Raw genomic sequence first — 20,699 nt, forward strand, 5'->3', positions numbered from 1 at the left:
CCCATTATCGAACAGGGCAATGTTCTTGCCCTAGAGGCTTGCCAAATACGACCGGATTTGCTTGTTTGGTGCCGGATGTCCCAGGACGTATTTTGTTATTCTGTCAACGTTGCAGAATACGGGTTCCTAAGAACTATTTGCATCAAGTATTTGATATTAACTAAGACCCATCCATCTTAATTTTCATATATATATACACTTTCCATTTGGAAGCTTTGCCACGGGAGTTCCTACAGCCGCGGTCTTCTATATCTGCGTAACCTCCTTCCCAATCATCTCCGGCCTCTCAACCTCCCACTCATCCCTCAGAACCGCAAACAAGATATCCGCCACCAGAATACTCATCCCAAGACTCCACACCAGCGTAATGGCATAGAAGAAGTTGGCATTCCCACTACCAGCATAAATCCACAGGTAGTAGAACGCTGGTCCCAGAGCAGTGGCGTATAATATCGTTGACGTCGCCAAGTAGCTGTACCTCATCAGGGGAAACACGTGGCGGTACAGTGGCACCAAGGCCAGGAAGAGCGACGTGTCTGAGATGGATGGGTATGGCTTGAAGATGGCAAATAGCCCAAGCAGCGTGGTGATGATGAAGAGTGGCTGTCCGCGAAGGCGAATGGTGAGACCTACAACGTACGATGACAGGTGCAGCCAGAAAACACCGAGGAAGAAGGACCTGAATGAGTCGAACATTTCGATAAAGAAGTACCACCACAGTCCGACATTTGGCGTTAAGTCAGGCAATAGAAGCTGCACACCGTATGTCGAGGGGATAAACTCCCAGGATCCGGAGATCTGGTACGACATGAATAGCAGGGCGTAAATGGACCCTCCCACAGCTGGTACAGTGCTGAAGACGAAACTGGTCAAGGACTCTGTGACCTTTGTCGCTCGCCGCCTGTCGTAGCAAAGTAGCACTAGAGGCGGAAGAAGTAGGAGCGGATACATGGATAGGTATGATGCAAAGGCAATGGCGAACATGCTTGTGAACGACGCCCCATTTACAGCCTTCGCGATGGCGTGGAGGATGGCGCAAGTCGTGAAGACGCTTGTGGGGCGACCAATGCAGGTCGCAAGAGTAAAGGGGTTAAATAAGAAGCTATAACGCTATTGTCAGCATGAAAAGTCAAGTCTGGTTGGCGAGAGGTCTTACAAGGCCGCAATTTTGGTGCTGCTCCACCTCCTGTCCTTTCGAGGGGATGTGTAGTGCTTTGTGGAAACGGATTCTCCGGACTCAGCAATCTTCATAAGAGCCACAGCGCTCAGTAGATCCACCAATATGTATATTATATTCGTAAATATCGGCCATGACGCGTAGTTTGGGAGGAGTGAGAAGAATGGCAGGAGAAGGGGCGCCTGATGGTACACCCCGCCATCGTATGGGGAGACATTGTGGTTATAGAGGAAGAGGCCTTCTTGGACTAATAGACAGTTAGAACCTGATATCACAACCTCAAAATAACACTTACGTCTCTTAAAGCTGGTCACCGGCGTCGATATCTCGACTCGGCCCGTCAGGGTGTCTGGGAGAGTCGGAAATGCTGTAAAAAGGACCAGGCGCAAGACAGCCGCCGCCCCAAAGAGCGAGGCTGTCTGCTTGTCAATCTTCATCGCATTCATCTATATGCAAATGGAGTTCTTTGACAAAGTAAAACCATTGCCGTGCTGCGCATAAATTCGTAAAATAACTGACTTGAACACCTCAGTCCACGCTCGGAGGCTTCAGTCGTATGTAACTGTCCTGAACCCGCGATTGATAGGATGTGGTCTGTGCGCGGGCGGTGAGCCGATGAGCCAATTAGATAAGACCTTGATACAGAAAGTTGGGATTCGATTTCTTCCTCGCGAACTTTTGAAAAAAGACGACCTTCTTATCTCAAGTCCACAGAGCCAAGAGATCAAGGTTCTACGCTCTACAAACAATTACAGTAATAATGGCTAGAATAAAGAAGAAGGGTAAGACTTACATTTGCCATTGATTCGAAATTATTTTCTCTAACACAACCAAACAGGAACTTCTGGCCAGGCCAAGAACTTCATCACCAGAACGCAGGCTGTCCGAAAGCTTCAGATCAGTCTCCCGGATTTTCGCAAACTCTGCATCTGGAAGGGAATCTACCCCCGCGAGCCGCGCAACAAGAAGAAGGCCTCGAGCACCTCGCACGCAGCGACCACCTTTTACTACACCAAGGACATCCAGTACCTGCTCCACGAGCCGCTCCTCCAGAAGTTCCGCGACCAGAAGGCTCTCGAGAAGAAGATTGCAAGGGCCCTCGGCAGAGGCGACGCACACAATGCTTCCAGACTTGAGCGCAATGCGTCCAGGCCTGAGAAGACTGGCCGGGCCAAGTACACCCTGGACCATGTCATCAGAGAGCGCTACCCCACATTCATCGACGCCTTGAGAGATTTGGACGACTGCTTGTCCATGCTCTTCCTCTTTGCCAACCTCCCATCCACGGACTCCGTCCCAGCCAAGATGATTGCGAGATGCGAGAAGTTGGTTCTCGAGTTCGAGCACTACCTGATTGTGTCGCACAGCCTGCGCAAGTCGTTCCTGTCTATCAAGGGCATCTACTACCAGGCCACCATTCAAGGACAGGATATCCTCTGGTTGGTGCCATACAAGTTCAACCAGCGTGTCACTGGAGATGTCGATTTCAGGATAATGGGAACCTTTGTGGAGTTCTACCAAACCCTTCTCGGATTCGTCAACTACAGGCTCTACACCTCATTAGGCCTCGCCTACCCCCCCAAGTTCGACAAGGAGAGCGACGACCAAGGTGCTGAGCTCGGTGCTTTCACCCTGGAAGGAAACTCAGTTGGACCGATTGAGCAGCCCAAGTTCGGCCTGACCAGCGAGGAGCAAAGAAATGCGAAGCCCGACGCCAAGCTCCAAGTCGAGATCGACAAACTGATGGCCCAGCTGAACGTCCCAGAGGAGAAGGCCAAGGAATTGGCCTCCAAGGCCGACGCCGACATGGAAGACGCCGATGGAGCAACCGACGCGCTTGACAAGTTCGTCCCCGTCGCACCAGGCGGAGACATCCTCCCGCAGCCTTCCTACTCCTCCACCGACCCCTCCACCCTCTTCTCCAACTACACCTTCTTCCTCTCCCGCGAGACGCCCCGCCAACCCCTCGAGTTCATCCTGCGCGCATTCGGATGCAAGCGCATCGGGTGGGACGCCGTCCTCGGCGCCGGCGCATTCACGCACAACGAGCTCGACCCGTCCATCACGCACCAGGTCGTCGACAGGCCGCCGCGCCAGGTCGAGGACGAGGATAACCAGTCCGCGCAGACGCTCGTCAAGGGCTCGAGGGTCCCGGGCCGCATCTACGTCCAGCCGCAGTGGGTGTGGGATAGCATTAACGAGGAGGAGCTCAAGCGCGCGGATCTGTACGCACCGGGTGCACAGCTGCCGCCGCATTTGAGTCCGTTCGTCAAGAAGGTCCGTGGAGCGTATGATCCAAGTGCACCGCTTGATGAGCAGGAGCGTGAGAATGAGGAGTTGGAGGCTGATACCGATGATGAGGAGGATGAAGAGGATGAGGAGGAGGAGGCCGAGGAGCTTACTGCTGCTGAGGTGGCGAATATTGATATCGATGCTTCGGCTGCGGGTATGGAGGTTGCTGGCTCTGATGAGGAGGATGACGAGGAGGAGGTTGCCAAGGACGCTACGTTCGGCGGCTTCTCTGACGCCGAGGAGGACCAGGAGTCTGAGGATGAGGCTACGACTGCAGCTGTACAGAGGCAGAAGGAGCTCGAGGCCGAGATGACCGGCGTGCCGCTGAAGGAGACCAAGGTCGACCCGCGGACAAAGGCCAAGGCCGACGCGCGGAAGAAGCTGTCCAAGGCGAGGGAAGAGGAGGACGAGGAGCTGGAGCGCGGCAAGATGATGCTGAGTCGACGCAAGCGCAAGATCCTGGAGAAGATGGTGTATAGTAACAAGGAGAAGGAGAAGGAGGCGGAGGGACTGCGCGCGAAGAGACGGAAGATCGAGAAGTCCGGGAAGGGAGGTGTTAGAGAGTAGAGGGGGGTAGCTTTTTACGGGGTGTCACTTTTCGGGCGGCGTTGTGGAAAAATGGGACATGTTTGCGTAGCATTTGTTCGGAGATTTTACGGCTTCATGGCCTCTGTAGCTTAAAGTTGCAGTAAAATGTCCTTATTCGCAGTATGAGCCTGTCGTCGTGCTTTTGTGATTGCAAGGCTCGGTTGGAGCTATTGATGTGATATTGCACCCCACGCTCCTATGGAATGAGGAGCATAAACAGGAAGGCAGGACGGGAGGAGTAGCACCTTCCTTCTATAATTGAACTTGCAGTAGCCATGAGGAAGGCACGATGCGATACCCCGTACTTTCCCTGGGCCGTGCCTTCCTTGGATGTAATTGTTCCGTGCGGCCATAGAAGGAAGCTACGAACCTCTTCAATTACGTCAGTGACGCATAGCAACATCTCATTAAAAAACTGATTTGTTTGCCTTTGCTACGATAGAGTCTATAGGCCCGTAAATTATACCAGATTCTGTCATTGTTTTATGTGTTTACAGTAGCTGTGAGTAAAAAATATGGTCACAATTAGTCCTAACCTCAAAAATAATGCGTATGAATTATTGTCACTGTAAATTATCACAGCAACCAACAATCCAAAATAAAATTAACTACTCACGGCAGCAATTTATCACATCAGCCAAATTAATTAAAATAGACAGAGTCTACCAACTGTATTTCACTATCAATTCCCGTCTACATATATATGCCAATGCGTGGCTCCCGACAGTAAAAACCCGTAGAGCCTAATAAAAATATTGATATTAAATTGACATAAAAGTATCAATAAGCTTCCACTTGACATCAAAAACAACGGCCGGGTGGTGTAGTTGGTTATCACGTTTCGTTAACATTTCAATATGTCCCGAAAAGGTCCTGGGATCGAACCCCAGCCTGGTCAATTCTTTTGATATTTTTTTGCATTTTTTAATTCGTCGACGTGGGCTCCAACCGGCGTTCTACTTAGTGCGGCCGCGCCCCACCAAAGCTTCTTATGTACCTGCCTGTTGATCGTCTCCAGCATCAGCCTCATGGGATAGGAAATATGGATTCCGATACCGAGTACACAGAGTATAGGACCGATGTCTCTGAAACCGATATCGCGTCTCCCGCTCGCCCCGGCCGCTTCAAGGGCCCGAAATCAACATGGCGTACCTTCAACGAGGACGAGATTGCCCTTGCGGAGTCCCTGGTCAAGCTCGAGGCGCAGGATCTATCAGCACATTTATACAACGCGCACGTGATGAAGAAGTCTTTATATGACCCCGATCTCGTGATAGACGCGAAGCCGTGGGCCAGCAAGGTGCGTGTGTTCCTGCAGCGATTTTTTTTTCCGGGTTACTGACGGAGAGTAGGAGCGCTGGCGCCCGGCGGAAGTTGGTGATGATGGGAAGAATTTTGTGCCGCCGGAGAGGTGGACGGCGTGGCCGCTTGAGCCGGAGATTGTGCCCAGGAGCGAGAGGCCAAAGGCAGACGAGGAGTTTACGTTGAAGAGGGTGGAGGAAGAGAAGCCGAGCCGGGAGATGGAGGAGGTCCTTACAGGCGTGATGCTTAAATTTGCCAAAAACACGTTTGAGAGGAGGAAGTGGGAGAGTGACGAGGCATTACAAATCAGTAGCGACGCAGAAAGCGACAGCAATTCCCAAGAAGCCCAAGAAGAAAACCCAAAAGAAGACGACCACTACCCCACCGACTCAGAAGCACCCGCCCAACCATCCCTCTCACACCCCCCACCCTCCAAACCCATCATCTCCGCCGACGACGACCGCTCCGCGCGCCTCCTCCGCCCTACAATCCGCCACACCATCGCCCGCCTCGACAACCTCCTCACCGCGCTCCAAATCTCCCGCCGCGCCTGTCTCCGCCCTGACCGTTCCCCCTCCCCCACCGCCGACCCGCTCTTCCCAACCGTCGAACCCGAAGACGTGCCCAGCACCCCCGACTCCCCGAAACGCCGCCAGGGCCGCCCGAGACGCGTGATCTCTGACCAGCCGCACCCCCTCGCTGCTGCGAGCCCGCCGAAGAAATCTAATCGCGGCAGGAAGAAGAAAGTTCATGCCCCGCTACCCGGGGAGACGCAGACGGAGATGCTGGTGCGTATTGCGAGGGAGCAGCATAAGTCCATCCCCTTTGCGGTTGACTCGCCGCGGAGCTCGACATCGCGCTCGACGCAATCTAGGTCGCGGAGTCGGAGTATGAGTCGCAGCCGGAGCAGGAGTTCGAGTCGGGGGAGTCGAGCGAGGCTGGGGACGAGGGATTGGAGCGAGGTTATTGGGGCGGCGGCGTTGGTGGGGTGGCCGGAGGATGTGGTGGAGAGGGCGGGGAGGAGGTGCGCGACGCTGTTTGGGGAGGGGATGGGGGTTAGGGTGTTGACGGAGGGAGTGATGGGTGGGGAGGTGAAGGAGGAGATGTATGTGCCAGAGGAGGTTCTTGATTTTGGGGAGATGAGCGAAGAGGAGGAGGAAGAAGAGACGGTGGAGGAAGCACCAGCGCCGAGGAGATCTAGGTCTGCTCGCCCTGAAAGCAGGCCGAGGAGTCGCTCGCGTAGCCGCGAGTCAAGATCGAGAATGGATGAGAGGAGCGCGGTTGAGAAGTTTGGGATCTACGCGGCTTATTGCCCTCTCCAGGAGTGCGAAAGGTATCAGAGGGGATTCAATAGCGAGAGGGCTGTGAGGGATCATTTGAGGATAAATCATAGGATGGGGAAAGAGGAGATACAGAAGATGGACGAGGAGGAAGATATGATCGGGGCGGTGCACAGAGACGGGTTCGGGGTGATGGTGAAGAGGAGACCAGGTTGGAGGGGTGTTGATGAAGGGTTGAGGAAGAAGAGGGGAAGGGGTGGGAGTGGTGCTGTGGATGAAAGCGTGGCTGGGGATGAGAGCGAGGAAGAGGGAATGAGCGATTCTCTCAAAACTGAATATTTTTGAAGTAGAAATAGGCAGACATGCAATTCAGTTGGGGCAACTCACATAAATCTTCGTCACAAGTTTTGGTGATGGTTTGGTCTTCCCCTTTTGGCCAGTTTGGTCGCGGTTGTAAGCAGCGTCGGACCCCCCAGCGCTAGTCCACAAAGGCTCCCTCTGCCTGAAAATAGCTCCAATAGTGCGAAACGCCAAACAACAATGAACCCGCCAGCCAAGGATTGTGAAATGACAATGTCAGGAACAACAATAAATATAGATAAATGTCAATGCATATAAATCTACATAAAAGTATATATATCGTAGGCAGGCCATTGCTGCCTCACAATCAAGTGGGCCGTCTAGGCTGCTGGTCCCATCAACAATGCATCGCCGCGGGATTGCCTTGCCTACCCCACTGCGTATGTTTAGAAGTATAAAGAGACGCCAATGTGGCGTCGCAGCTCTTATTTATTCCGGTCACTCTTCATCATTCTTCTCTGTATCCTCACGCCAGAGCACACTACACGCATCTCGTCCTCAGTCGATTTCTACAGCAATGTCGCACGAATACCCAGGCATCAATATTGACCTGCGCTATTATAACAATGATGGACCTATATACCCTCTTGGTGCCCATGGTAACTGCTTTGGCGCCGACTCGGAGCTTTTGCCTGTCCGCGAAGTATTCATGATGGTATTGATGGACCGCTTGTCTGACAAAGTTGACTGGCACAAGAAGGTCTTCAACGAGGAGATTGTGAGCAAATGGCGGAAGGAGGCGCTGGAGCAACATGAGGACAAGCTATTCACACAAGTAGTTGAGGCCAGAGTTGGTGACATCAAGGTTTCCATGCCACGTGCACACATCATTTCAGCAGCTGCCTTTGACTACGTATGTGAACCTATTAGTTTGGGGATTTCAAGTCATTAACATCTGAATTAGTGCATCAAGGAGTTGAGGGAGAAAGCTGCCCACTTCGAGCGTACGGGCCTGATCCCCACCCTCGATTCTGATGGCAATACGATTGTCAAGTCTGACACGATTGTGACCCCGGAACTGCAGAAAGAGCTCCGCGCTGCATTTGACCAGCTAAGGGCCGATCAGGCGTCTGATGTCGACTGGCATCCACGCAGCGATGAAAAGGTTCAGGACTTGGTTCACCCTTCCATGTACCCCTTTATCTATGGTATGATATCCAATGGCCTCCAGGTGTAGCATCAAGCTAATGCCGACATCAAGGAAAATCGAACTTTTTCCAGGAAGAAGTTGTCGGGGTATCCGACGCGATCGAATTGTGGGCTGGCAAGGGCGAACCTGCTCGGGCGGCACGCAAAAGAGATTTACCTGATCCTAACGTGTCATATGATCAAGGAGGCAGTGGTATCCCTTTTGAATACTGGTCTGATACGTATCAATGGCTGCCAGCGAACCTGGCTTTCCAAGAAGACGGGACTGTGAAGTTTACGAGCTACATCAACAACCTCCATCCAAAGAAATATCCTAGCATCTACCGCACCATAGAGAAGCTTATTGACACGGCTATTCCGGCATGGGACCAGTTCCTGTCCGTACACGATTATAAACAAAAAACCCTCCCCCCAGTCGGGCGGCAAAAATCGCGCTTCTCCGTGCCTGATAGCGGCGAGTAAGTGTGTCCCTAAACTGAGGCTCTTCGTCCCGAATGCTAATTTCCTTTTCTTTTCTCTGTATAGTGATGAAGATGAAGCATTATGGGAGCCATATAGTGCCGAAGTGCTAGCAGAGGAGAATTATGAGCTTACCGAATCCGATTGGGAGCAGATTAGAGAGGAGAGACGGTACAATAGCAGAGACGAAGAGCGCCAGTGGGGCGAAGAGAGGCCGGAGGACGCGGAAAGAGACGAGGAAGGTGAGATTTGCCCCCAGAAAGTGAGGTTGACATGAAGAAGCTAACAATTCAGCCGACGATGTTCGAGATTTTAAATGGAAACAGATTCGTGATCCAGTGCTCACCGAACCCGATAGTGAGGAAAAAGTCAACTATCTGTGCCAAGAGAGCATTCGCCAAAAATTCAAGGAGAGCGGGCTCCAAGTTATTGTCAAGATGGCTACCATTGAGCTCACGCCTGAGAAGCCCGACTTCCCCATGGGCGGCTGGCATGTAAGTTCTCTCGCAAGACAAGCCCCTGAAGCTTACTAAATGTGATGGTGTAGGTTGAAGGTCAAATCAACGAGCGTATCTGCGCCACAGCTCTGTTCTACCTTGACAGTGAGAACGTGACGCCCAGTCACCTGTCCTTCCGCATGCAAACCACGTACGACCAAGACGAACTGCAGGGTATTGCCGGCCAGAATCAATTCAACTGGCTCGAGCGTGTGTATGGAACTCAGCTCAGCCAGTCAAGTGATGGAGCGAGTTCCTGTCTCCAGCACTACGGAAGTGCCGAGACCCGACAGGGGCGTCTGCTTGCTTTCCCTAACGTGTTGTACGTACCTAACCCCCCATCCCTCAAGCGGACCAATTCTACAGGAGCATCTGTCGAGCATTGTCAAGCTAACAAACACTGTCACGCAGCCACCACAGGGTCTCCCCCTTCAAACTCCAAGACCCAACCAAGCCAGGCCACAGACGCTTCATCGCGCTCTGGCTCGTCGACCCCCACCAACGCATCATTTCAACCGGCAACGTCCCACCACAGCAGCAAGACTGGTGGGCCGAGGCCGTTTTTGGCAACGGCGCAGACGCAAACACCGGCAACATGCCGCCGGAGCTCTTGGAGCTGATCGCGGAACGCGGCCCAGCTAAGAAGTCCCAGAAACAAGAAGGTGGCCAAACGGCGGACCGGAAGCTGCCGACTGAGATTATGGAGATGGTGAGAGAGAATGGGCTTGCGACGCAGGGGCTGATGACGGTGGAGGAGGCGAGGCACCATCGCGAGGAGCTGATGAATGTTAGGAGTCGGTTCCATGAGAAGGCGGAGCAGGAGTGGGAGGGTGTCGAGTATTTCTTCTGTGAGCACTAGGTGTGCTGAATGACGGGCTTTGTGAGATATTGGAGGCTTGCTGGAAAGGTTTTCGGTATTGTTTCTTCCAACACAGACTGTACTGAGGAATATGCAGAGAAATAGTTACATTGGAGGCTATTCTTGCTAATGCATGTTCTATCTATATTTTTGTTACAAGTTGACTAAATCAATGTGCTGATACAGTCCGAGAGCGGTGACTTTTGGGGAGTGGACGTGAGGGGGATGCCGGACCACAATCCAGACAAGACATCTATATATAATATCTACACTATCTCTTTCTCTTGTGCCACTTGTGTACCATGCCACGCCTACAGACTATCCCAGAGCTTGCGCCTTCTTCTCCTATTTGTAAAATTAACTTACTTACGTTCGTATTACCTTCTGACCTGACTGCGAAATGATTTATTCGAGAAGGAGACGAACTTCAACGGCAGCATACAGGTGACAAGATCGAAACGACAGCAACCTGTTTATATGATAACAGCAGGTTCAGTCGACAGTGACATGGTCAACCAACGGATCCACTGCCGCCTCACCAGCGATGACGGGATTACTACCTCCTGTATCCTGGCTTTGATCGATGGCTCGGAATTCTCCTACGTTCCGAAATAGAGCTGGCCTAAAGGTGCCGAGGGAAGCAAAGGTTTGCAGAATCCGCTATATATATGAACTCAATTCGCATAGTGTCGGAAGAGAACCGTGAAATAAGTAAATAAATCGACAACAGCACCCAAGCACACATCTTGGACGACTGAGGAACTGTATAGATTATATATATATACCTGGAACAAATCATGTATATTCTGCACAACAGTAACTATTCCAAACAGCCGCTGAACGCCGCCCATGCTCTCCCACCCAGCCACTTAAATACAAACTCTCCTATCCTATCTACTACCTCTTCTCCACAAGCAAAACATGCATAGCCACATAAGCCAGCACAACAAACACAGCCGCAAACGCGCCCAACTTCGACACATCCGACCACAGCGCCATATTATCGAATCCAAAACTACTCAATATCGTCGCACCGGGAACCTCGATACTGAGACCGAACTTCATATCGCGCAGCGTCAACATCGCCACCTCGTTGACAATCAAACTCTCAAAACCGTAGTGGAAAATACTCAGCGACTGCAGCCACAGCGCCGCCTTAGGAATCGCATCGTGGTTGAGCAGCAGGCCTGCGAAGAGCAAGCTGAACAGCATGACGAGACTGCCGATCAAGTTCGCGACGCCGTGGTCCTTGCACACGATGCCGATAAAGAGACAGATGGCGGCGGCGGCAAGGTTGAAGAGAACGAGAATGAGGAGGAAGGGGAGGAAGTGCGCCATGTCGGGACATAGCCCGGTCATGGGGTAGACGATGCTGCCCATGATGATCGGTGGGATGATGCGCAGGGGGATGATATCGAAGACGACTTTGGCGAGGAAGTAGGTGATGGGGGCATAGTATCCGTTGGCGCGCTCGCGGACGAAGAGAAGACGCTCCGAAGCGAACACCGTGAGCGATGTGAGAGTGCTGAAGCCGAAGAGGGCCAGCAGGAAGAAGAACAGTCCGAGGCGATTCTGGAAGCCGGGGATGTCATCTGTCAGGCCGTAGAAGAGGAACCCGGAGAGGACAGCGAGAAGGATCGCAATAGCATAGTGCGTGAGCATAAGCATTGGGTTCCGGTAGAGATTGCGCCATGTGCGTTGGGAGAGGATTGTGAATTGCCTCCAGTATCCGATGCGGGCGTACCCTTTGCCCATGGTGTTGCCGTTGGGAGATGCCGTACCGTTACCCCCAGAAAATCCGTTCGACTGACCATTCGCTGCCTGTGCATTCGAGACGGTAGTTTGAATGTCCTCGCGAATCTCACCAGCTATGCTAGAGTGTGCGTAAGAGGAAACCAATAGGTCCAAAGCAGTATTTTGGCCTGAAGATAGAGGGGGTAGGTCGTGGTCTTCCAGTACAGTCGACGGCACATTTGTCAATGGGACCGTTTCCGTGGTCTTTCTCCGTGTGAACAAACCGCGTTCTTGCTTCTTCTTTATCGAATCCCTACGGTGACGGTTGGGCCGAAGCAGCGACTCGCCTGCGCTATCGCCATCGTCGAGGCTTTCGCGGACACTAGCGATTGACTTGACGGCCCTTGTGCTGCTTGGTCCTGTACTCCTATCATCGCTGTTGAGTTCTCTATCATCTTCTTCGGAGGGTGTGCCCGGACTCTCAACGTGCATTGTGAGATCAACCAAATAGTCGGCAATGTTGAAACCTGGTGGACACGAATATCCGATGCTGTCAAAGTAGTTCTGGCAGAGTGCAAATTCTCCAGAGTAGACCGTCTTTCCCTTTGCCAATAGAACCAGTTGGTCGAACAGGGCAACGATATTAGATCTAGGCTGATGAATAGTGAAAATTACCGTACGGTTGTATGTCTTGGCCAGCGTAACAAGGCATTCGATAACGTTAAACGCATTGAAGGCGTCAAGACCACTGGTAGGCTCATCCAAAAAGAGAATGCTTGGGCTTGTAACCAACTCACAGGCGATCCCGACTCGGCGCTTCTCTCCGCCCGAGATACCGCGACCATTTCCCTCTTCAGAACCAATCAGAGAGTCCTTGATATGTGAAATGCCAAGCTGCTTCTCTACTTCGTATACCCGAAGCTCTTTCGCCGCGTGGCCCATGTCGCGGGGTAGTCGGAGCAAGGCGCTTGTCATAATTGTCTCGTGGACTGTCAAAGTCGGCAACATCGTATCCTCTTGGTCGACAAAGCCGATAACGTTCTTGTAGTCTGAATTGCTAACCTTCTCTCCGTTCACATAGAAATTACCCTCAACCGAGCCACGCTTGTTTTTCCGGGCGAGAATATCGAGGAACGTCGTCTTGCCTGCTCCTGAAGCACCCATGATGGCCATGATCTGACCTGGGTGGGCCACACCTTGAATGCGATCCAGAATTACCTTCCCATTGAGCGTATACGAAACATTCTCAAAATAAAGTGAAGCTGGCTTATGATCCGCCATGAGTTTGAGATTCTCATCGTCGGAATCGTCCAGGCTAACTGGCTTATATGCGAACTTTCGGCGTCCCAAATACCAGACCGACAGGATAACTCCTACGACGAATAACGATGACATAGCAATAACCCCTGCGATCAATGGAGTGTTGATTTTCTTGATAGGTCGCTCATATCCTGGGACTTCTGTTTCATATAGACACTCTCCGGATTGACACTCGAGGGTGATACTTTTGTCGCCGAACAGCTGCTGGATCAAGTCGTTCATAGCGGGCTCTTGGAAGGCGCATTTATTCGTTCCTCCACTTTGTTGGAGACACTCGAATGTTGCGGGCCCCTTAATTTCCTCCGTCAGAAAGTCGGATATATCAACGGATCCATTTTCTCCGCACAACATCCTGTCGGGAATGCATTTGCATTGAATATTGTCGCATTTATAATTCGTGCTGTTGCGCTCGTAGGTGTTATCGGAGCCTGAAATACAGCCGCCGAGAGAGCAGTAGAATGATTCCCTCTGTTGAACCCAGACTTCGGCATATGTTAGCAATGATCTCCTGAAATTAGTAGGGATGGCATACATTGGAAATCGCACTTCTTGTCGCTTGCGTCGCACGTAAAAGTGACCTGCGGTACCTTCTCATTGAGAAGATCCCGAATCTTTTTGTTTGTAACTTCGCACATCTGATAATTCTCCTTGACGACCTCTCCATTTTGATAGCATACTCCGCCAGTATTCTCGGGCATCAGTGCATTGCATGCTTGGTTCGTAGTGCATACATTGCAGTTTATGCCGCCCCAGCCTTCCTTGCAGTCGCACTTATCACCTTGTCGCATTGGTCGCTCTTTTCCATCTGCCAACGATCCGCATACTGTAATAAAAAGTCAACATTGTTCACTGCTTGCGCGAGTGAGGGACCATACCTGGTTGCATGCAGTCCTCCCCGCCGAACCCAGCAGGACAGCTGCACTTCCCATCGTACTGCTGGCATTCGGCAAATTGGCCACAGGTGAAAGCTGGCAAGAGACAATTGAAGCTATATCCATTAGTTACCATCACTGCAACTATCGTTCGCCGAATGCTTCTCGGAGCGGGGATAGCACTTACCACGGAGGACAATCACCACGGCCGTCCATCAGCGCATTACGCGCACGCATCATGTCGATGTAGGTGAAGTTGTCAGAGGCCAGGGCTCCCACAGATAACGAAAGCACGGCGGCCAGCGCCTGGCCAATATGTAATCCACGCATCGTGGGCGGTTGTCGAGATGGCTCCCCTCAACAGCTTCGTAGCCAGGTGCCTCCCAAGGCCAACCACCACGGGTAATCTAGCCTGATTTGCGCCCGAAGCTCAACTTAGATAGTAAGCACCGCAAAATATGAATATAGTCTGTAGAGAAGATCATATATATATAGCCAAGCAGACACTGTCCGAAGAAACGATTGAGGAGGACAGTTGTGGCGGATAAAGAGTGTCGTTCTGGTGACACTTCGGCTCCCAGGTCGTCGATGATGATGGGATGGGGCCGAGTTGCGACCTTGGTCACCCGCGCTAAAGTGAGACCCCTGTATTTCCCCACGTTCGAAGGTCTTAGACGGGAGGGGAAGATCACGTGCATACTACTGCACGTCAGTGAGGGGATGATGCAGATATATGCATGGAATACTGGCGAATAGAATCTATTTTTGAGGTTAAAGTTGATATTAATATTGAGAAATAATTTCCAAGAAGCAACTATGGTCAAGTTAGAAGAGTTTGGCGTCGAACAGGTTTGACCCCGTATATCCAGACATTCCCCAAATCCGTTCACCTGGACTAACCATATCTCAGTGGATGGACAAGTATGAGACCACGCCTGATGTCCTCAATATCGCTGAGACATGCGCCGCTTCTGTCTCCATAGATGAGCTTGTTGCACTGTGTGAAGACAAAAAAGCCCCTGGGCCTCTGGATACTTCGGTCACCCTTACCTATGGAGCAATCCGCGGATCGGACAAGCTGCGCCAACGGCTGGCTGACTTGTATTCCGCGAGAGCTGCGTCGCCCATGTCGCTGGAGAGCATTCTGATTACTCCTGGGGCTATATCCGCCAACTTTCTTGTCCTATACAAGCTCATCGGACCTGGAGATCATGTTATCTGCATGTACCCCACCTACCAGCAGCTGTATTCTGTTCCCGAGAGCCTTGGCGCCGAAGTCTCGCTATGGAAGCTCAGACGGGAGAAGAACTACGTCCCTGATGTGGCCGAACTGGAGCAATTGGTGAAGCCAAACACCAAACTCATCATAATCAACAACCCGAACAACCCAACCGGCGCGGTCATCCGCAAGTCTGCGCTTCAAGCGATTATCTCTTTTGCCCGTGAGAGAGATATCACCATCCTTTCGGACGAGGTGTATCGACCTCTCTTCCATGGTATCTCACCTGTGGATGATGAGTACCCACCATCTCTGATATCAATGGGATATGACAAGGCCATTGTCACTGGCTCCATGTCAAAGGCGTATGCATTGGCTGGAATCCGCACCGGCTGGATAGCCTGCCGCAACCCTGAAATCATCGAGGCATTGGCCAGTGCCAGAGATTACACAACGATATCTGTGTCTCAGCTCGATGATCAAGTGGCAAGTTATGCATTATCTGCGAACGTCATACACGCATTGCTCTCGAGGAACATAAACTTGGCCAAAACAAACGTGGCTCTGGTTGAAAAGTTCGTGAATGATCACAGCTCAGTGTGCTCCTGGGTAAAGCCGTTAGCAGGGACAACTGCCTTCATCCAATTCAAGAAGAACGGCGAACCAGTGGACGACGTGGCATTCTGTTTGGACGTACTGGAGAAGACCAAGGCCATGATACTGCCTGGCTCCAAGGGATTTGGACACGAGAGGGGGTTCGACTATAAGGGATATGTCAGAATTGGCTACGTCTGCCATACTGCCGTCTTGAAAGAGGCTTTGGAGAGGATGTCGAAGTATGTAGCTGAGGAGCTGGTAGGAGGTGCATTCCCGAGTGGGCAGTTACCCCTTAGATGAGAATATTCAAAAAAATGAAGCTCATGATCACCCCGAGGCCGATGGTCCCCACGTCGTAAGCTTGAAAGTGTTTATTGTGCCCTGCTTCATAGTGAATCTCTTATCGTGCTGTCTGTTATCGATAACAATTAATCCTATCTTGATGGGTTGGGCTGCCCAAATATGTGAAGTTGATCTCGCGTAGCAACTTTTAGCCTTTGTTATTCCTCCCCCTTCCTCTTTTCCTCCTTTTCACAACACAAATCATCATTCTATACTATGAATACCACTATACTTTTATTTGTATTATGGATTATTCAAAACCGACGGTGATATGACCATCGTTTGGTCAATCCCAAAGTAGGTTCTCCATCCTCAGTGTTTCCATAACACAAGCATTCTTCCAGAATTTGGACCCGAAACAGAGCTGACTTTCTTCACTTTGCTCCAGAATACCGGTCGATATCTTTGGCGAGAACCACTCGCCACGGCGAAAAGCCAGGATTGGCTGGCCCGTAAGTCATCTCACTCTTCATTTCCACCCTTTTCCCTGCCGTGCCTCGAATAGCCAGACCTCAGGGACCACATGTGAACCTATGACCGGACTGGGCCTTGCTTTGTGGGCCTGCTGTCATCTTCGATCCTCGATCTCCCATGATCTCTGTTTGAAAGCAAGCCACTGACACTCATACAGGCTGGCGGGCGGCCTTCTGCCGTCCCGCGAGGTCAACATTACCGGCGAGGTTAGCGTGCGCCTCTCTGTCGCCCGCTGATTAAGAATGAAGAATCAGCGGGTGACGCGGATGCAAACGAGATGGGCTGATGGGCGGAGGAAGTTTTCGTAGCACTCGAGATCAAGGCTAGGAAACTGATAATACGTTTTATCAGTTTCGTAGCCTTGATCTCGAGTGCTACGAAAACTTCCTCCGCGGTTACCACCAGCGATCCCACTCTCCGCGAGGTCATGAACCTCTAGGGCATGGACCCACGCGACATCGACCCGACGGAGGGTGGGATCGCAGCTCCCTTGTAAGTGCTCTCCCTTGCTCCTTCCAGTTGTATGTGCTGACTGATGTTTGATCTAGGCCAGCATCGCTACACTGTACTGCCGCAAGATACTGGCTTAGGCTTTGTTTCTTCGCCATCTTCGACGTAAGTTAGTTTTTATTTCATGATATTGGATTCTTGTTACCGCAATGTTTGCTGGCACCCCATGAATTTCCTTCTACGGATCTGTCTTGTGTGGACTGTTGGAGTTGGCTGTTGGTGTTGCCATGCAGCCTGCTGCTGTCGATACGTTCTTGCCGTCTGCCCCTTTTCTTGTCACCGGCGGCGTCCTCAGGACGCCAATGACAGTCTTTGTTCTTGCTGCACACCCCCTTATATCCGCCAGAATTCTTAGGCAGTGCCGATGATAGCCTCTGGTTTTTGTGTATAAAGCAACCTCTTTCAACCCTGACCACTATTCTTCTTTCTTCTTTTGTTCGTAACACAGCACGCACATCACGCACAGCACGCTCAATCTCTTTCACACACAATCGTCGCAGTATTATCGTACTCTAGCTTTACATTACACATCTTCTTTGAGCTCTACCTGCACTGGCTTCCAAATCCTCTACCTCCAACATCATATTTGAGCATCGTTTACGCTGAGCATTTGCACCTTCATTAGGTATTTGCTTCATCCACCACTGGGCTTTGCTTCATTAACCACAACCAATCACTCCTTGACATTTTGCTTCATCCGCCACGATCAATCTTGCCGATCTTTTGCTTTGTCCACGACAAACTTTCAAATATTCCGAAGACTTTGCCCCGTCCACAGCAGCACTTCACCCTTCAAGCCTTTCAAGCCTTCCTCAACTTCCTCGGGCTCCACCAACAACCAGTTCATTCTTTTTTCGAAGTGCGTTTCATAGAAATTTATTCTGCACACATTCTTTTCCTTTCTCAATCATTGTGTCATATCTCCCTTATTCTTTGTTGGAGTTCACCAAAGGCACTATGCAGACTTGGCTAACATTTTCCGCAATCAAGATGTCAACAGACAAAATGGTGTCGTCGGCTGGCGTCTGCTGGACGTTGGCAGACGACTTTGCCCAATGGTGGGCAGAGGTGCGTTCTTTCACATTTCCACCTCACTCTTACTGCGGATTAAACTGACTCGATCTAGGGGGAGGTAGTTACGGGAAAGGAGAAGGGAGTGGGATCGGTGGGATCGGTGACGCCGATTTCACCAGAATCGACGGCTGCGGTGGCACCGACTCCTGGTCCGATGGAGCAGGTGACATGCCCCTCCCTAGTGGAGGAGGCCTCCCATGCCGCCGTCACCGCGCAAACTTCCGGTTCTTCGAGAGATTCCGGTTCGCCTCTTTTCTCGATCCGCCCATCTCCCAAGGGTGGCATGGGTGCTTTCGCACTCTCGGACATTGCAGAATCCACTGTCATCATGAAAGAGCTGGCTCTCTTTCTAGCGACAGATGGCAAGGGGCACTTGGCGGAGGAATTGGAGAAACTCAGCGTGGAGGAAAGAACGGAGTTTTCAAAACTCGCGTGTTATGAGCTGCTAGACCGGGACCGGGACACTGCCATCTTCAAAACAAATCGGTATGCTTGCTTTATTTTCTTCTTCTATGATGTTTGTTTTCTCGATCCCCTGGTTTGACTAGGGATGGAACACGACCTAATGATGGACTTATCTCCTTCATATCAACACTTACTCGTGCTCCTGTACATTTTAATTTTTTGCTTTGAGATCGCGAAAGAAGGGACGCATCACATCATATACTGACTATAATACAGATTCCGCACCGGTTCCTCCTCCGGAATCTTTCTCGTCGCGTCGCGCTTCAACCACTCATGCAACCCCGTGATCCGCTACAGCTACGACTACAGCAACCGCCAGCTGATCTTCTCGACGAAACGCGACGTCAAAGAAGGCGAAGAGCTCACAATCATGTACACGCCCAACTCGCAATACCTCAGCATGGATTACGGGTTCCTTTGTGACTGCGGGGTCTGTGATCCACCTCTCAAGGTGCCGGTATACTATGATCGATGGGCGGACAAAGTGCCACACGAAACCGACGACTGGTGAAGGGTGGACCAGTGGGTGAGGAGGGTGCTGAGCGATGGAGATTCTTGGGACGATGGAAATGTTGGCCGAAAGGAATGATCGAGAGGTCAGGGGGAAGTGCAAACGAAATGGTTTAATTTGGGGGTGGGAATGATCGGGAGGTCAGGGGGAAGTGCAAACAAATGGTTTTACTCGGGGGTGAAGTTTGTGATGGAAGGGTGCGCGATGGGGGTTGGCAAATGTGTACAAAAGAGAGCACATAGAAATTACGTTGATCAATCGAAGCTTTTTTCCCCCTTTCTTTTTTGAACCAAAACGCAAATCAATGATGTACAGAAGCCAGCTCTTTCAACAACCGGTCCACATCCTTATTTGTCTGTTCACAGGATGTCGATGGAATGGAATCAGTTGCCGTTCAAGTATAATGCCAGATCTTCAAACTCCTATCTATGCTTCTGAATCACTGTGAATGAATATGTGCATGGCTAAAAGTATTCCATTGGTGGTATACAAGACAATATTGGTACAAAACATTTCCCCATATACAATACAACCCCTCTCTAATCCATCTTTCCTCCAGTCAACTCCTCCGCAATCTTCACCATTCTCTTGCCCGTCACCTTCGCCGGCGTCTGATAGTAATCCACAGCCTTCTTCTGTGTATTGCTGACCTCGCTCAGCATACTGAAGACCGTCATTGGCGATCCTTCGGCATCCCAAATATTCGTCTCGTTCTCCCTTCCGTGAACATGTGCAAACGGCCTCTCCGTGAAGATCTTGTCGATCTCAGCATCCAGCTCCTTCTCGGTGGTGATGAAAGAGCGTGCATGCATGTATAACGAGTGCAGCGAATCGCGGCGTGCCTCCTCCTGAGCCTTGATCTTCGCAGCCACCTTCTCCGCGGACGCAGCAATGCGAGCCGCTCTGTTCGGGTCGGGGAGGGCACCGTGCTGGAACGTGGCCATGGCGGCTGTGATGGTGGGTGAAGTGAGACGATCGGATTCTCGCTGGGGTGCATCAACAAGGCGTTGGTTGTTCTCTTGCGTAATGCTGCTCTTGCGTGCAACCTGAGCGTCCTTCTTCACCTTACGGTCGTAAAGCTTGGTCAGCCCCTCTCGCAGATTCTCACGCCGGGATGCGGCCATGCGTCGTTTCCACGCCGTGTATTCAGAAGGGGTCTTGGTGAGCTGGTGGGCGGCGGTTGGCTCGAAAGTGGCGCGGGCAATGTATTCAGGGGAGGACTTGTCGCCGGCTCGTTTCGGGAAGATGTTTCGGGGAACTGGGAGGACACCCTTGACATCGACATGCTTTTGGGCGAAGCGTTGCCGGGGAAGGGGGATCTCGATAAATTTTGGAGATTCAGGGCCAATGGCCTGGCACTGGGACGAGGAGGTGAAAGTGCGCGCTGCGGACTTGAAGCATAGCGATTGCTTCCCGCGGGCCAAGCTGCCCAGCGAGCTGGAGGGGAGTGACGGCGGCATTGTTGGAATTATATCCTCCCTATTGAGGTTCGTCGTCGAAATTCCGAAGACGAGCGTCCAGCGAGGTTTGGATTTCCTTAGCGTGTGGCTCGTGCTTTGATGTCTTGGCGCTAGATACCAGCCACGCTGATAGTAAACTTTTTGCCGATAAACTTTTC

At 51.5% G+C, this 20,699-nt stretch overlaps 8 protein-coding genes and 1 non-coding gene across 9 annotated transcripts; 6 read left to right on the plus strand and 3 right to left on the minus strand.

The window, feature by feature from the left end:
* Positions 1–69: 69 nt before the first annotated feature.
* VE01_03515 (uncharacterized protein) lies at positions 70–1,702 on the minus strand. Its single transcript, XM_018273003.2, has 3 exons — positions 1,473–1,702; positions 1,157–1,424; positions 70–1,102 (listed from the first exon to the last, which is right to left on the minus strand). Exons 1-3 carry the CDS (start codon positions 1,621–1,623, stop codon positions 247–249), a joined length of 1,275 nt encoding a protein of 424 aa, XP_018132205.2. The 5' UTR covers positions 1,624–1,702; the 3' UTR covers positions 70–246.
* Positions 1,703–1,859: 157 nt separating this feature from the next.
* NOP7 (mRNA-binding ribosome synthesis protein nop7) lies at positions 1,860–4,178 on the plus strand. The gene is made up of 2 exons (XM_018273004.2): positions 1,860–1,959; positions 2,016–4,178. The coding sequence occupies exons 1-2, from the start codon at positions 1,938–1,940 to the stop codon at positions 4,034–4,036; spliced, it is 2,043 nt and encodes a 680-aa protein (XP_018132203.1). The 5' UTR covers positions 1,860–1,937; the 3' UTR covers positions 4,037–4,178.
* A 690-nt stretch (positions 4,179–4,868) lies between these two features.
* On the plus strand, positions 4,869–4,955 carry VE01_03517 (the record flags this gene model as incomplete). The annotated part of the gene is made up of 1 exon: positions 4,869–4,955. It is a non-coding gene; the product is annotated as a tRNA-Val (tRNA).
* A 144-nt stretch (positions 4,956–5,099) lies between these two features.
* VE01_03518 (uncharacterized protein) lies at positions 5,100–6,984 on the plus strand (the record flags this gene model as incomplete). The annotated part of the gene is made up of 2 exons (XM_018273005.1): positions 5,100–5,357; positions 5,410–6,984. The coding sequence occupies 2 exons, from the start codon at positions 5,100–5,102 to the stop codon at positions 6,982–6,984; spliced, it is 1,833 nt and encodes a 610-aa protein (XP_018132201.1).
* A 454-nt stretch (positions 6,985–7,438) lies between these two features.
* On the plus strand, positions 7,439–10,233 carry VE01_03519 (uncharacterized protein). The gene is made up of 7 exons (XM_018273006.2): positions 7,439–7,852; positions 7,904–8,147; positions 8,201–8,606; positions 8,674–8,849; positions 8,902–9,101; positions 9,155–9,426; positions 9,516–10,233. The coding sequence occupies exons 1-7, from the start codon at positions 7,517–7,519 to the stop codon at positions 9,961–9,963; spliced, it is 2,082 nt and encodes a 693-aa protein (XP_018132202.1). The 5' UTR covers positions 7,439–7,516; the 3' UTR covers positions 9,964–10,233.
* Positions 10,234–10,671: 438 nt separating this feature from the next.
* Positions 10,672–14,470, minus strand: VE01_03520 (uncharacterized protein). Its single transcript, XM_018273007.2, has 4 exons — positions 14,077–14,470; positions 13,893–14,005; positions 13,550–13,840; positions 10,672–13,499 (listed from the first exon to the last, which is right to left on the minus strand). Exons 1-4 carry the CDS (start codon positions 14,217–14,219, stop codon positions 10,861–10,863), a joined length of 3,186 nt encoding a protein of 1,061 aa, XP_018132318.1. The 5' UTR covers positions 14,220–14,470; the 3' UTR covers positions 10,672–10,860.
* A 143-nt stretch (positions 14,471–14,613) lies between these two features.
* Positions 14,614–16,043, plus strand: VE01_03521 (uncharacterized protein). Its single transcript, XM_018273008.2, has 2 exons — positions 14,614–14,738; positions 14,800–16,043. The coding sequence occupies exons 1-2, from the start codon at positions 14,706–14,708 to the stop codon at positions 16,003–16,005; spliced, it is 1,239 nt and encodes a 412-aa protein (XP_018132317.2). The 5' UTR covers positions 14,614–14,705; the 3' UTR covers positions 16,006–16,043.
* A 1,442-nt stretch (positions 16,044–17,485) lies between these two features.
* On the plus strand, positions 17,486–19,204 carry VE01_03522 (uncharacterized protein). Its single transcript, XM_018273009.2, has 3 exons — positions 17,486–18,099; positions 18,158–18,591; positions 18,787–19,204. Exons 1-3 carry the CDS (start codon positions 17,989–17,991, stop codon positions 19,079–19,081), a joined length of 840 nt encoding a protein of 279 aa, XP_018132320.2. The 5' UTR covers positions 17,486–17,988; the 3' UTR covers positions 19,082–19,204.
* A 296-nt stretch (positions 19,205–19,500) lies between these two features.
* On the minus strand, positions 19,501–20,569 carry VE01_03523 (uncharacterized protein). Its single transcript, XM_018273010.2, has one exon. It carries the CDS (start codon positions 20,539–20,541, stop codon positions 19,621–19,623), a length of 921 nt encoding a protein of 306 aa, XP_018132319.1. The 5' UTR covers positions 20,542–20,569; the 3' UTR covers positions 19,501–19,620.
* Positions 20,570–20,699: the final 130 nt, after the last annotated feature.

This window comes from Pseudogymnoascus verrucosus (assembly GCF_001662655.1).
Source record: "Pseudogymnoascus verrucosus strain UAMH 10579 unplaced genomic scaffold scaffold_11, whole genome shotgun sequence".
NCBI classification, from domain to species: Eukaryota; Fungi; Ascomycota; class Leotiomycetes; order Thelebolales; family Thelebolaceae; genus Pseudogymnoascus; species Pseudogymnoascus verrucosus.

What these genes read in the sequence shown, in the direction of transcription:
- VE01_03519 (XM_018273006.2), top strand. Translation starts at nt 7,517, where the DNA reads ATGTCGCACGAATACCCAGGCATCAATATTGACCTGCGCTATTATAAC. An exon ending in CAGCAGCTGCCTTTGACTAC is followed by an intron (nt 7,853 to 7,903) that starts GTATGTGAACCT and finishes CATCTGAATTAG; the next exon opens with TGCATCAAGGAGTTGAGGGA. An exon ending in CGCGGAAAGAGACGAGGAAG is followed by an intron (nt 8,850 to 8,901) that starts GTGAGATTTGCC and finishes CTAACAATTCAG; the next exon opens with CCGACGATGTTCGAGATTTT.
- VE01_03523 (XM_018273010.2), bottom strand. Translation starts at nt 20,541, where the DNA reads ATGCCGCCGTCACTCCCCTCCAGCTCGCTGGGCAGCTTGGCCCGCGGG.
- VE01_03515 (XM_018273003.2), bottom strand. Translation starts at nt 1,623, where the DNA reads ATGAATGCGATGAAGATTGACAAGCAGACAGCCTCGCTCTTTGGGGCG. An exon ending in GGTGACCAGCTTTAAGAGAC is followed by an intron (nt 1,425 to 1,472) that starts GTAAGTGTTATT and finishes ACTGTCTATTAG; the next exon opens with TCCAAGAAGGCCTCTTCCTC. An exon ending in AGCACCAAAATTGCGGCCTT is followed by an intron (nt 1,103 to 1,156) that starts GTAAGACCTCTC and finishes ATAGCGTTATAG; the next exon opens with CTTCTTATTTAACCCCTTTA.
- NOP7 (XM_018273004.2), top strand. Translation starts at nt 1,938, where the DNA reads ATGGCTAGAATAAAGAAGAAGG. An exon ending in GGCTAGAATAAAGAAGAAGG is followed by an intron (nt 1,960 to 2,015) that starts GTAAGACTTACA and finishes ACAACCAAACAG; the next exon opens with GAACTTCTGGCCAGGCCAAG.
- VE01_03522 (XM_018273009.2), top strand. Translation starts at nt 17,989, where the DNA reads ATGCAGACTTGGCTAACATTTTCCGCAATCAAGATGTCAACAGACAAA. An exon ending in TTGCCCAATGGTGGGCAGAG is followed by an intron (nt 18,100 to 18,157) that starts GTGCGTTCTTTC and finishes GACTCGATCTAG; the next exon opens with GGGGAGGTAGTTACGGGAAA. An exon ending in GCCATCTTCAAAACAAATCG is followed by an intron (nt 18,592 to 18,786) that starts GTATGCTTGCTT and finishes ACTATAATACAG; the next exon opens with ATTCCGCACCGGTTCCTCCT.
- VE01_03520 (XM_018273007.2), bottom strand. Translation starts at nt 14,219, where the DNA reads ATGCGTGGATTACATATTGGCCAGGCGCTGGCCGCCGTGCTTTCGTTA. An exon ending in CGTGGTGATTGTCCTCCGTG is followed by an intron (nt 14,006 to 14,076) that starts GTAAGTGCTATC and finishes TAATGGATATAG; the next exon opens with CTTCAATTGTCTCTTGCCAG. An exon ending in CAAGAAGTGCGATTTCCAAT is followed by an intron (nt 13,500 to 13,549) that starts GTATGCCATCCC and finishes CATATGCCGAAG; the next exon opens with TCTGGGTTCAACAGAGGGAA.
- VE01_03521 (XM_018273008.2), top strand. Translation starts at nt 14,706, where the DNA reads ATGGTCAAGTTAGAAGAGTTTGGCGTCGAACAG. An exon ending in AAGAGTTTGGCGTCGAACAG is followed by an intron (nt 14,739 to 14,799) that starts GTTTGACCCCGT and finishes ACCATATCTCAG; the next exon opens with TGGATGGACAAGTATGAGAC.